The following is a 14,486-nucleotide window of genomic DNA, read 5'->3' as shown; positions in this document are numbered from 1 at the left end:
CTATCCTTCCAACATTCTTTGGAGTAGGAGTCTTGTCATCTTGAGATTCCTGTATTACATTAAAGGTAGCAGCTCGTAGTTCAGCCTATGCAAATTGATGCAAACACTGGTTAAAATCTTGGATTTATGGTTTCTGGTTTTGGGAACTACACAGGCAGCATACCTTTATTCGGCCTAGTATTCCACGCTTCTGCAATACCTCCGCTACTAGCGACTTGAGCGCTGTAATGTCTTCCACATCGCCTGCGCTCATTCTCGGTTCAAAGTTGATGTTTTGAGAATGAAAGCAAATGACTGAACGAATTCCTGCCCAACACTCCAGCGCGTCATCAACACAATTTATATTTTAAAATTTAAAAAATCAGCCTATCGCTCTATCAAGTCTAGCGTATTAAATAGTTTCGTCAAGCAATTAAATTACAATCGACTGTGCGCCGCCTTGTCCTTCTTGGGCGTTCCAGATCCGGCCAGTTCACTCACACCAGTCTCTTCTGGACCAAGTTTGGCTGCCCGTTCAGCTTCTGCTCGTTGCTGAGCACCCGGAATGGCTACTTTTCGTGAAGGCAAGAAGATGTCCGTGAATCCAGGTACAGATACTGATTGGCCAAGAACCTGTTGCGCTACTGCTTTAGCACAATGGAAGGCTACTGGCATTCCGTGTCTAATAGATGTGGAGAGCGATAAGTAACTTTGTGACGCTATTCTACAAGGAAACGTACCCATGGAAGCCAACTGAAACGAATTGGCCTTCCTCGCCCAATGGCCCAACCCACGGTAAAGCGTCTTCAGTATAGCCCATGATACCCGTCCACTCGTTCAATACAGTCCACTCTTCAATACAGGGTTCTGGTCCAGATAATCTATCTCTCAAAAAGGCTCGTAATCGTTTACTGATCTTCTCGTTGATTTCATTATCATCTGTTTTCCCAATCTCAAAGTTAGGAGCGGTAACTTCACGACCTCCTCCTAGCACGACAACATTATCTCGTCTCCAAACTGCATATTCACACCCTCGATTAGCACTTAAACCGAATGGGAATGGCGGGATTATTACGGATGCTGGTGGTTCAGCTGCAATCACTTGGCCTCTTACTGGTATCACCCTATTGGTCAACGACGGCACGAGGCTTGATACATATCCATTCGTGCAGTGGATTACACTTTTGCATCGTATTGTGCCTCGTGGTGTTGTTACTGTCCAACGAGGTTCATCGGATGATGATGCAGATGGTTTGATAGGTTGTAATTCGATTACGGGGGTATTGGCATGGACTTGGACGCCAAGTGCTATAATCTTGCGGGCCATCAAATATACTAACTTTGCCGGCCAGAAATGACCAGCTAAAGAATTGAATACGCCTCCGAACGTTTTTCGAGTTCCCAACATCTAAATCATGGGGTAATGGTGGTAAGTGAAACATATGGTGACGTGTCCGTCGAAATACGCAGACTTTTAAACTAACGAGCAATGTTGGTAGTTGAAGACAGTAACTTGTCAAGCCACATTGTCCGAACGCATGGATCACGAACCTCAGTAGCAAGATCAGCATCAAAAAAGTCTCCACCATAAAGCCCACACTCTTGCATAGTCTTCAGCTCTTGTTGGGCCTCCTTTGCTTCACTTTCTGAGAAGAACACGTGAAGGTTTCCGTCTGAAGTAAGCTCAACTTGTTCCTCCCATTTCTCAGTAGCAATTAGAGAACGAATGGCGGATGCACATTCGAATTCGAACTTCAGCTTCGAAGTCCACCGTTCCAGCTTGAACCTCTGAGCATTCTTTGTGAATCCCCGGTATGTATTGGGCGTCAAGTGGCCTCCATTTCGTCCCGTTGCTCCTTCGCATATGCCTCTGGCCTCCAGAATCGTGATATTTGACGTCGGTGATAACTCATTCAGGTGATATGCACACGAGACGCCAGTGATGCCGGCTCCGATTATAACTTAAAAACATATAGAAACAAATCTGTAAGCGGATCCTGTAACTGGTAGTGAATCGAAACCTTCCAAAAATGCGTTCATACCAACATCGCAATCTTGCAGCTGCTCGCTGGTCTGGATGTCCTTCAACTCGTTAGGTTCACGTAGCCAATATGACTTTGTAGAGTTAGCAGCTGGTAGGCCTGCTCTGTAGTTCATTCTGACGATACTGGTCTTCAAATTATGTAAAAGTGGAGTTTGGAATTGGAAACGGCGACAAATCACAACCTTGTAACAAGAACGGAACCGCGACGCGTTTTCAAAGATCGAATCACTTGTAAAAATAGATGAGAGACTGTAAATCTTACCGTCACGTCCTTGTCACGCATAGAAACCGCGATCTTCAAACCTTCAAAATAATTCTTTGTGTCGGACGTTGGAATCAAGTTATTGTAATTGAGGATGGCACCATCTGCAGCTAAGTACAATGCAGGAGATTGTCCAATAGCCCGCCTACAGTATGAAGTACAGTCATACGATTGGGGAAAAGTCGGTGGAGAGTCTAAAGTGGCAACTCTCGCAACTTCAAGTGATTCCTTCGTGTTGAAGCCTGATACTCCTTATGCTGAGGTAACTATCGTATAGGTTGACTCGGAAATCACGTTTCCTTGCTGATGGAAGCTGCATGAGACCGAAAAATCATGACACATTCACCAACATCAAAAAATCTCAAAACACGTGTGAAATCCTTGAACTAATCGCATCATATACAAACTAGTTATGGATGGGAACACACCCAAATGGACCATCAAAAGTATACGCAACTCAAAAACCACTGAAAGATGTGCTCAGTGCTTCCAATCTCAGCTGGTGTTATCAGGCATTTGATGGAGATGTTCCCTTCCTATTCAAAGTATTGTCTATTGCCAAGGCGCTATCTATACAAGCTCATCCAGACAAGGCTCTGGCAAAGGAATTACATACAAAGAGACCTGATTTGTATAAAGATCCAAACCACAAACCTGAAATGGTAAGTACATATTGCAAAGACCATTGATGCTTTTTTCGCGTCGATAGGATCTTGCAAAGAAAGAGTACACGTCTGATCACCTCCACAATAGGCTGTAGCTTTGACACCCTTCGAAGCATTCATCGGATTCAGACCACTCCCCGAAATCGCCCATCATCTATCCATATACCCTGAATTCAAATCTCTAGTAGGAACATACGTAGCCGACTCATTCACTACTGCTGCTGCCTCCAAATCAGACGTAGCAGGTAGTAGAGCAGCGTTAAAAGAACTGTTTGCTGCCTTGATGAGATCTGATCCTGCTCAAGTCAGTGCTCAAGTAGCTGCAGTTGTTGCACGAGTAGGTGGTAAAAGTGCCAAAAAGGGTAGCATCGACGAGCTGGTGGTACGATTAAATAGTCAGTTTCCTGGGGATGTTGGAATCTTTTGTGCCATGATGTTGAACTATCTGGAGTTGCAGACTGGAGAGGCTATTTATTTGGCCGCTAATGAGCCTCATGCTTATATCTCTGGTGGTAAGTGATTGGGTATGATGGAAGATGGTTGTATCAAAGAGAATGATGTCTGGCTCCGACTTTGATGATTTTTTCCCCTGTGCGACGACACTCACCCGTTCTGTAGCTTACTCCTTCATTTTTCGCATCTAGACTGTGTAGAATGCATGGCCGCCTCAGATAACGTAGTCCGATCTGGTCTTACACCCAAATTCAAGGACGTCGACACACTCATCAATATGCTCACATACAACAACGGACCAGCAGAATCACAAATCTTGCGAGGCGATCCATTCCGAAAACATGGCAAGAACACCCGTCTCTACGATCCACCTATAGAAGAATTCTCTGTATTACAAACGAGTCTAGCTCCTGGCGAGTCTGAACCCTATGACGAGTTTGATGGCCCTTCCATCCTTATCGTCACTGAAGGTAGTGGAAGTATTGAATATCGTGTTGAAGGAATGGAAGGAGGTAGTGGTAAAATGGACCTGCAAGCGGGACTCGTCTTGTTTGTTGGTGCTAATGTTAAAATCACTTTGAGTGCTGATACCAGCAGCACCACAATTTATAGAGCATTTTGTGCTGAATGCAGTTAGACTCAGAATAATATCACTTCCATAACCCCACTTCCATAACCCTTCTAGATCGTTTCCAATACCAATGCACGGAGGATTCCACAGAATCAGGAGATCGACGTATGGAGCCCCTACTTAAACTCCTAGATGCCATTAAGGATCAGAATATTAGAACTGCATCTAGCTGAAAAGTTCAAAATACCTCGTTCAAAGAATGTTGCAGCCCAAATCCCAAATGTGACCAAAAATGCATATGCGATCACTCGACTTGAAGAAATTGTACGGTACAGATCGTTTTCCAACGTGTGCCAGACACCAGATCTCACCTTAAATGTACATGCAAAGGCGACTTTTCTTAAGCGAACGTGATTTGCACCAGGATTGTGGAAGAAGAAAAGTCAAGTCCACATCCACATTGCTTGAATGTCAAGGCTGTACAGATGCCAGATTATACGCAACGAGGGTATATAGAGGCTGGCCTAATAACTATTGATCTAGGAAGTGAACCAACAGGAGCGACCGATTTAGAGCACTGGCAAGAAGTTACTCAAGAGGCCATTCAATCGCTTAAAACTGGTAGCAATAATGAGGCATGCAGATTACTGAATCACGTATCGAGTCTCGTACGTGGAAAATGGGCTCAGTTTGAATATTGCAGGACTGGGAACAATGTACATTTGAAGGTTTGGTTTCGTGCACAAGATGAGGCACACGCTGAGAGTAAGAGGTGTGAGAAGGCTATGAAGGAGGTAATTTATCTGCGTTTTGGAAAGTTTGGTTGGTTTTGATCTCGCTTCCACGTGCTGACACTGCAAACAATTAGCTCATCTACCCATTGCTGGTTTCAAAAAAGTGTGATATTCCAAGATCCAATGAAGAGCCAGCTCCAGGAATACTAGGGATCGCTGATATACAGGTACAGAGGCAGTTTTGTGGCATTGCGAGACTGCATGATGTCTTTTCTGTGTAGTCAAAGTTTTCATACATATATTACTTTAGGATCTGTCACGATCATTACAACAAGTCTACTCCGAATTAAAGTCTCCTTCACTCCTCCCGCTTGCATCAGATGGCACTCTGGCCTCTCATAGAAAGTTTTATGACGCTTTTGCGGAAGATGAAATGGTATCTGGTATACGGACTCCACCATACGCATATCAGGTTCGTAGTTAAACTACACTTGCATTCATATTTTCGTTCTCATTGCTGTTATTTTTAGAAAAGGGGAATCTCAAAGATGCTACGTCGCGAATTGGAACGTGGTGTAATCAAGCATGCGGACATCTTAGAACTTCCAGCAGTTGATGGAGGCTCGTATTATTTACAAAAGTCGACTGGTGTTGTGCGCAAATTCTTGAGAGCAGAAGAAGACTCATTTGAGGACGTTCGTGGAGGCGTTTTGTGTGAAGATATGGGTAACGGCAAGACGTACATGATGTAAGTCCCCGGAGTTTTATCATGCGAAAAAACCTGATATTTGATTATCTTCCATACCAGGTTGTCACTAATTTCCTCAACTCGTCACCAAACCGCTGTACCCTCATCTGAAGATCCAACCATCAAAGACCGATACTACAATCCACTGAAATACGACGTCACGCCCTTTGTCGCCTACCATGACAAAGTGCCCATTTCCCACGAAGAAGACGAGCACGACAATGAACGTAGTGGTCCGTTACCGCTCATGGCATTAGCAGCTCAAGCAGTGCTTAAACACGTACCAATGTCGATATGTAAGACTCGGTTGCCAAAGGCTATATGGAAACGGCTCGAACAGTGTGAGGTTTACTTTACACGAACTGTGTTCGCTTCGAATCGACCTATGAGAAGTACAAGAGCAGTCAAGGAATGGAGGGTGCATACGTCGAGTGCGACTTTTGTTATTGTGCCGGAGGTAATTTTACTATCGACTGTTTGTTTTGCCGAATGATGATATGCCAATAATTGAAATTGTTCACCATTTCCCCAGACTCTAATTGACCAGTGGATCTCGGAATTCAACAAGGTATAAATACTCACCATTGGATGTGCTGGCAGAAGTCTTTTTTCGCTTGTCGAGTTCCACTCTCACGCATCATGTCTCAATAGCACGTAAATGACGACGTAGTCCGCATGCTTGTAATCAAAGACGACGACGTAATCCCCAATGCTCTAATCCTGAAACGATACCACATAATCCTAATGGGATACAGCAGATTCATGAAAGAGGACGAAAAGGGTGGATTTGACTTCTTGGGAATCCCTCGTGCGTGCAGATGCCCGTATATTGGATCTACTCGAGCTGTCGACTGCCAATGCCTGGCCATATTTCGCAACATTTATGGAAGTGAAGAGTTGCGATACGAGTCGCCGTTGGTAAAGGTTCATGCCTTGAGACTGATCATCGATGAGGGGCATGTCGTGTCTGAGAAGCATTCGAGGGTTGTTAGTATGGCTAAGAAACTGAGTGTTGAGCGCAAGTGGATTTGTTCAGGTATGACAAAGAAAGCAGCGATGGACAAGATCGTACTATTGTTGCAAACTGACAAATTCCACTTTAAATTCTAGGAACACCATTACCAAACATGGCTGTATTGAATCGAGAGCGCGAGATTGTCGAAAAGCTGGATTTGGAAAAACTCGGTGGCATTTTAGACTTTTTGGATTTGAGGCCTTATTGTGATGTGTCCCGTAAAGGAATCAAAGGTGCAAATCTTCTACAGCAACGGTATTTCGTCCTTTTTGGCCCAGAACTGATAACGATTAGCTATTTAGGATGCTTCCGTGATGTCATTATGAGGCCTGTGCTCAATAAATCCACGACCGCATACGCCTTATTGGAGAGCTTGCTTGAGAATATCATGATTCGGAGTCGTACTGAAGATGTTGAGCGTGATGTGACGCGTAAGCATACCGCAACGTGACTTTTTTTTGCAGTGTGCTCACCCGTATCGACCATGTCCTAGTACCACCATTGTATGAAAGAGTCGTGAGTCTTCGATTGACCCGACTACAAGCACAGACATACAATTACTATGTTGCAATGGCCGCCTTAAACGCCGTTCTATCTGAACGTGAGCACCAAGACTATCTCCTCCACCCTCAGAACAGGCGTCACAGAAAGGTCACAGTCGACAATATTATCGAATGCTCCTTCTGGCGACCAGTTACAGGTGTCGACGGTATAGTCGAAGACTTGAATGCAGCTATTGAGAACGGGCAAGAAGGGTTATCCAAAGGTGGCAAATACTCTGATGATGATAGAGCATTGTTGCAAAAGACTGTAGATTTGTTGATTCAGGCTCGTGAAGATACGCAGTTTGTGATCCAGCAAAATCCAAGTGAAGTGAAATATTATATACAAGGTTGCTCAGAGGAGATTAAGGAGAAGTATCCGACTTTTGAGGTATCTGGTATGGATAATGTATCGCTGGCTGACGGAGACGTGCTAGAAGAGATGAGAAAATATTATATGGATCTTGATAAGAAGCTTTTGGTATCCGATGATGCCAAGATGGATTTAGACGAGCCTGACATCGACGATGTACCGAATCTGGAACTACAGGCATCACCGATATCGTCGTCGTCCTCTTCGCCAACATTATCAAACATACCACTCAACTTTGGAGCATCGTCGTCATCGTCTATAATGACATACAACAGTGATGTCTCGGACGAAACACGGCGATTAGGAGCCAAAATCACATCGACAGCTAGCTCAAAGCTCACGTATCTCGCAAACAGTATTCTCAAATACTCCAGTACGGACAAGATCTTGATTTACTCGAATGTGCATAATGAAGTTGCTTTCCTGCATCAGTTTTGTAGGCTAGCACGAATACCGTGTTTGTTGTATCATCGTAGAGGAATGGTAATGTGTCTGCTTTGATGTCAATAGTTTGACTATCCGGCTTTTTTTGGCTCACACCCCGTCGCTCGTCTTAGACGGTCGATGAACGGTCCAAGAACATTGCCCTTTTCCAAACCTCTGATTTCGTGAGAGTCATGTTGATGGATATTCGGATTGGTGCTTATGGTATTGACCTGTCTACTGCGGTAAGTGACGCAACATGGTTAGACCCCCCCCCCCCCTCCCCCAAAAAAACCCTCGTTGCACAATCCAACGTATCCAACTCACGATGGCCTTCCAACTCCCAATAGTCTCGAGTCTATTTCACATCCCCCATCTGGCAACCAGACGTAGAACGTCAAGCAATCAAACGTGCACACCGTATCGGCTGCAAGAAGCCAGTCTACATCGAAACGCTAGTCGCCAGTCACTCCTTGGAAGAAGAAATCCTCTCAATCCGATCTGGAATGTCTGCTACGAAATCCACATCGAAATCCGTCTATGATGACGGTCTACGCACGAAACTCTTGGAAATCTTCAAGTATATTGATTATGACAAAACAGATACCGTGGAGTTGTTTGAGACTCCCATACCGGCGTTTCCGAAAGCTACTCCGCCGCGGAAAATGGTTGTTGATGAGGAAGGGGATATGGATGTTACTGGTGGTGGTGGTAGTAGTAGTCACAGTAATGATCCATTACGTGATTTCGCTGGAGTCGATTTGTATGATCCGAATGTCCCTCTCCTTGGTTTCAGAGCCATGTGGGTAAACTCGCATGGTAACCAATCTGATGATGAGGACAGTGAAGATGGGCTTGATATTGTGAATGGTGGTGGTGTGGGAGATAGTTCCGGGAATGTGGTCTTGTCGCAACGTGATCCAAAGTCAATCAAGCCTGGTCAGATGTATTTGGTAAGAGGAAGCTCATGGTTTCAAAGCACCATTTTTTTCTCATTACAAATTCTATCTATCGTCAGGTTGGAGGAGCACATACAGACCAAGAAGACAGGACCAAATCACCACGTAAACGACCACAAACTATGATCGACGGCACCATCACAGCCCATCTCCCCAAACGAAGACGAACCACAATTCCACTGAAACCTCGTAAGAAAAAAGCAGCCGGATCACCCAAGAAGACGGCAGGGGGTATGGATATAGTGAGGAGAGCCTTCTTGGACTCTTCTGACAAGAGGAAGCAGCAGCTGGAAGCTGAAGCGCAAGCTTCACAGCTACAAGCGGAAGCTGAAAACACAGTTGAATTGGAAGATACGCTAGATCATCACGTAGATGATGGTGGCAAGGAAGTATTGGAATCAGTTGATGAGGTGGGAGGTGGAAAGAGGGTGAGATTTGCTGATGAGTTGGCACCACGGCTTGAGAGAAGACGCGTCAAGTTTGCCGATGAAGAGGAGTTGGATGTATAATAGTGGTTTTGTATAGCCAAGATAGTTAGGAAATAGTTAAAAATATAGTATATTATCATCAGCAGAAGCATCCACACCAGCATCCACACAGTTCGTCAAACCTCCGTCCATCCCAATCTATCCTTCCAAACATTTTTTTCGCAGTCAAGATTGTTGGTGAAACGGAAAGCGACAATGCCAAAGATAATATCAACTTCTATAGTCAGGTACGAAGTTGCACCTTCTTTCTTGCTGTCTGCATCAGCTTACACTTCTCTAAAGTGCTCAGGAAAAAACAGATCGAACATCAGACAGAATCAGAGTGCTTTACTGTCGATTCTGTGGCGAGTTTATACTTATTTTGGGTACGCAACGAGACTTGCCACTTTGCAATGGCTCTCGTTTGTCTCTTCTTCTGTATCTTCAACGACATCTCGCTCAACATTTGCTTTTGAACAGATACTGATCTAGCACGACTACCAACGAGGAAAACAGATTCAGCTCACATAATAAACATGTCGACGAGGGCATGCAAGTGGAATTATTCAAAGAATGGAGCTGTGAAGATCCTCAAGAGGTATGTTAAAGTGCTGAAGAGCTCTATGGTTGAGGAGTTTGTTGACTTTTTTGGTTCATCTACATTAGGGAAGGAGGATATGAGAAGCAGTTTAGGAGATCGTGTCCTCGGTGTCAATTACCGGTGGCATACACGACTGTGGACGACAAGGCACCTGCTTTTTACTACATCATACCAGATTCCCTGACAGACCAAGACCCAAACCTCAGTTGAAATGGTTTTGACTCGACTACTTATATTATTATTAGAATGGATGCAAATGTGTATGTATATATTTTGTCACCACAAATCTACTTATATAGCACTAGCCTGCTGTTGTTTTTGTTTGGCTTCCTCCACCCTCTTTCTCAAGACAAACACCTGAGCTTCCAAAGCCTGTATCTGCATATTCAACTTCTTGCGATACTCGATATCCAGAGCATTCGCCAGTGGCGACGCCCAAGCAGGAAGCGTGACATACTGGTTTAGTTTAGCAGACGCCCAATCCATTCCATCTCTCAATGGATCCCACGAGTACGACGATGGCGGCATAACAATATTATCATCTTCCTTGCTACGATAAAACGTCTCTTGCCGTCTCCACCATCGATCACGCACAGATGAATCCGTGGTATGGTCAAGCCCAACCGATCTCCTCCAGTCCGCATACCCCACATCCTGCTTCCACCTCCTAAATGACGTAATCCCCATCTGTCCCAGCCCGGCAAGGCCACCATACATGATGATTCCAGCAGGAATTGCCATGTATCCTCTCCACATATACCCCAAGCGACTGCCGACAATGCTTCCCGCGAGCGTGCTAGCTATGAATTCATCACGACCTAGTCTATGCCATGGGGACTCGCCGTTGTGGGCCTTGATCTCTTTGCGATAGAGCAGGATGGCTTCTCGTAGTGTGTAGAAGGGGACACCGATTAATGTCCAGTTTGCACCCATGTTGAACGCGTAGGATAACTTGGAGAGACCGCGGATTTCTCCGTAGAGGGCACCGAGAGATGCACCAAGGGCTGTCGTGCATGATGAATATAGGACAATCTTTTGGATGCTGAATGTTACGATTTGGGTCATGTTGTCGTCTATTACGGGCTGTTCTTCCTGGTTTAAGGCCATGGTTCCTATTATAATAGTGATTTATATACGATTTAGCTTATTACGCGTTCTTTATACTCTGAAAAAGCTTCTGCTCGTTGCTCTCCGTCCAACTTGCGAAAACCCAGAGTTTGCGTGTCAGAGTTTGGTCAGTGTCCAAGTAAGAGAGTGTAGAAACTGTCATAGGAGTTGGATATGGATTTCTTGGATTCGCTTCCAGATGATAGGCGAGAAGCCCTTCTCAACTTTCAGGTATGCTAATATAAACTCAATCTTTGACAGTTTGAAATCTTGATCGTCTTGCAGCTGACACTCTAATCGATGTAGTCTATCACGGGCATGGACGACCTAGATAATATATTCAAAATACTCGATTCCCATGCTTGGAACCTTGAGGTTTGCCCTTGTTTATTGTCAACTGGTGGGATCACATCACAACGCACAAAACACTCAATATCTTTCATATATACAGGCCGCTATACAGTCCGTATTCGAAGAGCCTCGGTCTTCTCAGAGTACACGAGATCCATTGGATGTGCCGGAGAATGGTCAACCGTCATCGTCTTCTGCCTCATCGTCAAGAGTTGCTGCTAGTCGAGCACCCCCTGTCCCAACACGACTACATGCATTAAACAACAATCCCTCTCCGTTCTCTGTATTCACCCTGCTCTTCTTGCCATTCACCATATCGTACAAGATTGCGTGGGCTGTTCTTGCATTCACAGGTGAGGTCAAGCATATTCTAAGAGGTCGCATGTTAGCAGTCACATTAACATATCCTTCACTTCTTTGTTTCAGTGTCTCTCTTCCCATTCACTGCTCATCTCCTACCGAATCGACGAGCTGTAACATCGTCTTCATCAACACGTCGTCCAATATCAAACGATACACAGGCAGCTGCAGCTAGATTCCTCTTGAACTTTGAACAGGCGTACGGAACTGCACATCCTGAATTCTTCCAGGGTACTTACTCACAGGCACTGGAACACGCCAAGAAGGAAGCTAAATGCCTCTTGGCTGTATTGCATTCTGAAGATCATGATGATACTGAGACTTTCTGCAAGTATGTGTGGTGCAAAGTCTGCCATTTTTCGGCACTATAGGCGCTTTTATTCGTAATCATCATTGATGCGCTAGCGGGAGTTTCCTTTCCAGTACTCACAGCATTCCTTCCAAACCTTCGCTACAGGACTATATTGACTGCTGATGCATTCACTGCATTCATAGTAGAAAAGCAAGTTATATTGTGGGTTGGTGATGTGCGTGAAGAAGAGGCCTTTCAAGGTATGAGTCGTATGTATCTAATTTTTTGCGTTGTGCTAACTCTGCCTCCGAACTCAGTGAGCCAAGTGCTGGCAACCACTAGGTATCCATTCATGGCACTGATTGCATTGCAAGGCTCTCGAATGATTGTAGTCGATAGACTAGAAGGTATGCTCAGTGCTTCACCCATCATTCTAGCAACGAAACAAACGCACCCTAGGCGACTTTTAATCGACTTGAGCTCGTGTAGGACCAGCAACACTGGATACCTTACTTGAAAAGCTACATCGTCTAATGGCTCGAGTTGAACCTCAACTGGTCGCAATTCGAGCGGAACGTTCTTCTCGTGAATCTGCCAGAACGATTCGACAACAGCAAGATGAAGCATATCAAGCTTCACTACGTGCAGATGAGGAAAAGGAGAGGCAGGCTGCTCAAGCTGCTGAAAGGGCTAGACGAGAAAAGGAAGAGGAGGAAAGAGCTGAGCAGTTGAGGATGCAAAAGATTCAGGTAAAGAGAGCAACAGAGATGTTTGTGTCTCAGCATTCGACATCAATTCCAGCTTACCTATCTTTATTTCCTGTAGGAAAAGAAGCATCGACGAGCGATGTTAGCTGACAAGTTACCGCCAGAGCCTCCTATGAATGAACCTGTTCAAGCTAAAATCAATGTTCGATTACCTAATGGTGAACGAGTTTTGAGAAGGTTTAGAGGAACCGACAAGATAGAGGTGACTAGTTGTGCAAAAAAGCTCGAAAATTTGTCTCGATATTGAAGCTTGGATCCCAACTATCTCTTCATCTGTAGGCACTGTTTGCATTCATCGGAGCAAAGGACTTGGCACCCATCCCTCCAGAAGCTGATTTTGTGCTGGCATCTACCTATCCTAGGAGATTGTATACCGACGGTCAACAGACAATTCAGGAAGCTGGACTTGTACCTAATGCCAGTCTGGTAGTCGAAGAACAGGAATCAGATGATTGACAGATCGATTGTGATATGCAGTGTCAGTGTATAAAGAACCCTTCTTACTCCTCCTCCCTCAACAATAACATAAACTGTCGTGTTACGAAATTGTTTCGTTCTTGAACAATAAACCCTTGTAGAAAGTGAAGATTCGTGCATGCAGAATGTAGTTATGGGTTCAGACTGGTCTTAAACTATTATTTGTGCTGCTGACTATCGTTTTTTTAAAAAACTATTAGCTTACATTTGCCAAAGGGATTGACATACTCATTATCTCACTCTATGAAGTATGAACTACTTAAAAATTTCTTCCAAATACTGGAAGAGCATGCTTGGAATCTAGAGGTATGCCCTTGTATGGTTTCGTTTGGGGAATCACATCAAAATAACTCCATCGTGTAATAACTATAGGCTAGGTCAGCCATTATCTCCATTGGCCTCATGATCATAAGTCGCTGTTGATCGAGCACCTTCTGTACCACCAGAACTTTTATGGATTAAGCAACAATCTCCCTTCATTCTCTGTCGCCACTGTGCTCTCCTTCGACTCATCTTCTGCCGCATCTTCGTCGAGAGTGGCTGCCGGTCGAGTGTATTTGTGTCAACACGACTTTACGATGTCATCGCTCTGCTCCTCTTGCCATCCACTACATCGTACACTATCGCGTGGGCTGCACGCATAGGTGGTTACAATCAAAAAACTTTGTTTGTATATTGCCATGCCGACGCTTACCACTATCCCCGTCTTTCGCTCTAGTCTCTCACTGGCCATCCACAGTTCACCTACTCCCGTACCAATGAGCTGGAACATCACCTTCGTCCGCACGTCGCCCTATTTCAAACAATGCACGAACAGCTGCAGCTAAAACTTTTTTGCACTTTGGACCGGCGTATGGAACTAGGGCCTTTGAAATCTTCCATGTACTTTCTCACAAGCATGGGAACACTCCAAGAAAGAAGCTAAATGTGTACTTGCTATAGCAGTTTCTGAAAATCATAGCGATACTGAAACTCATTGCAAGTATGGATACTCTCTGTGTGCTTTTTTTGCACGACTGGAACTATTTCTTATCAGGATTGGTTGCCTTCACAATACATTACTCACACTTGGTTTCAAATCCATCTTTGTAGAACTGTGCTGACAGCCGATGCTTTTACTGCTTCAAAGTAGAAACACAGGTTATATGTGTCGGTTGGTGGTGTGCGTAAATAAGGGGCTTTTCAGAGTATTCAAAATCCTCTGGCATCGATTTTTTCCCTGGCAGTAATTCCCTCTCGCGGTCTAGTACACTGAGCCAAGTAACCATTCCTGGCACTGGTCGCTCTGCAAACTTC

At 44.6% G+C, this 14,486-nt stretch overlaps 4 protein-coding genes across 4 annotated transcripts; 2 read left to right on the top strand and 2 right to left on the bottom strand.

Moving 5' to 3' along the window:
- Positions 1–417: 417 nt before the first annotated feature.
- Positions 418–2,136, bottom strand: SmJEL517_g03993 (uncharacterized protein; the record flags this gene model as incomplete). Its single annotated transcript, XM_031169921.1, has 4 exons — positions 418–661; positions 720–1,387; positions 1,531–1,940; positions 2,022–2,136. 4 exons carry the CDS (start codon positions 2,134–2,136, stop codon positions 418–420), a joined length of 1,437 nt encoding a protein of 478 aa, XP_031024063.1.
- A 243-nt stretch (positions 2,137–2,379) lies between these two features.
- Positions 2,380–9,277, top strand: PMI40 (mannose-6-phosphate isomerase; the record flags this gene model as incomplete). Its single annotated transcript, XM_031169920.1, has 19 exons — positions 2,380–2,547; positions 2,696–2,947; positions 3,039–3,462; positions 3,595–4,023; positions 4,089–4,139; positions 4,204–4,303; positions 4,399–4,768; positions 4,843–4,935; positions 5,019–5,180; positions 5,239–5,456; positions 5,517–5,913; positions 5,989–6,024; positions 6,108–6,492; positions 6,567–6,704; positions 6,774–6,902; positions 6,965–7,869; positions 7,944–8,054; positions 8,160–8,762; positions 8,828–9,277. 19 exons carry the CDS (start codon positions 2,380–2,382, stop codon positions 9,275–9,277), a joined length of 5,421 nt encoding a protein of 1,806 aa, XP_031024062.1.
- Positions 9,278–10,127: 850 nt separating this feature from the next.
- On the bottom strand, positions 10,128–10,943 carry SmJEL517_g03991 (uncharacterized protein; the record flags this gene model as incomplete). The annotated part of the gene is made up of 1 exon (XM_031169919.1): positions 10,128–10,943. The coding sequence occupies one exon, from the start codon at positions 10,941–10,943 to the stop codon at positions 10,128–10,130; it is 816 nt and encodes a 271-aa protein (XP_031024061.1).
- A 174-nt stretch (positions 10,944–11,117) lies between these two features.
- On the top strand, positions 11,118–13,169 carry SmJEL517_g03990 (uncharacterized protein; the record flags this gene model as incomplete). The annotated part of the gene is made up of 9 exons (XM_031169918.1): positions 11,118–11,174; positions 11,250–11,318; positions 11,395–11,647; positions 11,721–11,985; positions 12,112–12,206; positions 12,264–12,353; positions 12,436–12,695; positions 12,772–12,915; positions 12,993–13,169. 9 exons carry the CDS (start codon positions 11,118–11,120, stop codon positions 13,167–13,169), a joined length of 1,410 nt encoding a protein of 469 aa, XP_031024060.1.
- Positions 13,170–14,486: the final 1,317 nt, after the last annotated feature.

This window comes from Synchytrium microbalum (genome assembly GCF_006535985.1).
Source record: "Synchytrium microbalum strain JEL517 chromosome Unknown SmJEL517_scf0024, whole genome shotgun sequence".
Lineage (NCBI taxonomy): Eukaryota > Fungi > Chytridiomycota > Chytridiomycetes > Synchytriales > Synchytriaceae > Synchytrium > Synchytrium microbalum.
The sequence above is the reverse complement of the archived record's forward strand: the minus strand, read 5'-3'. Positions and strand labels throughout refer to the sequence as shown.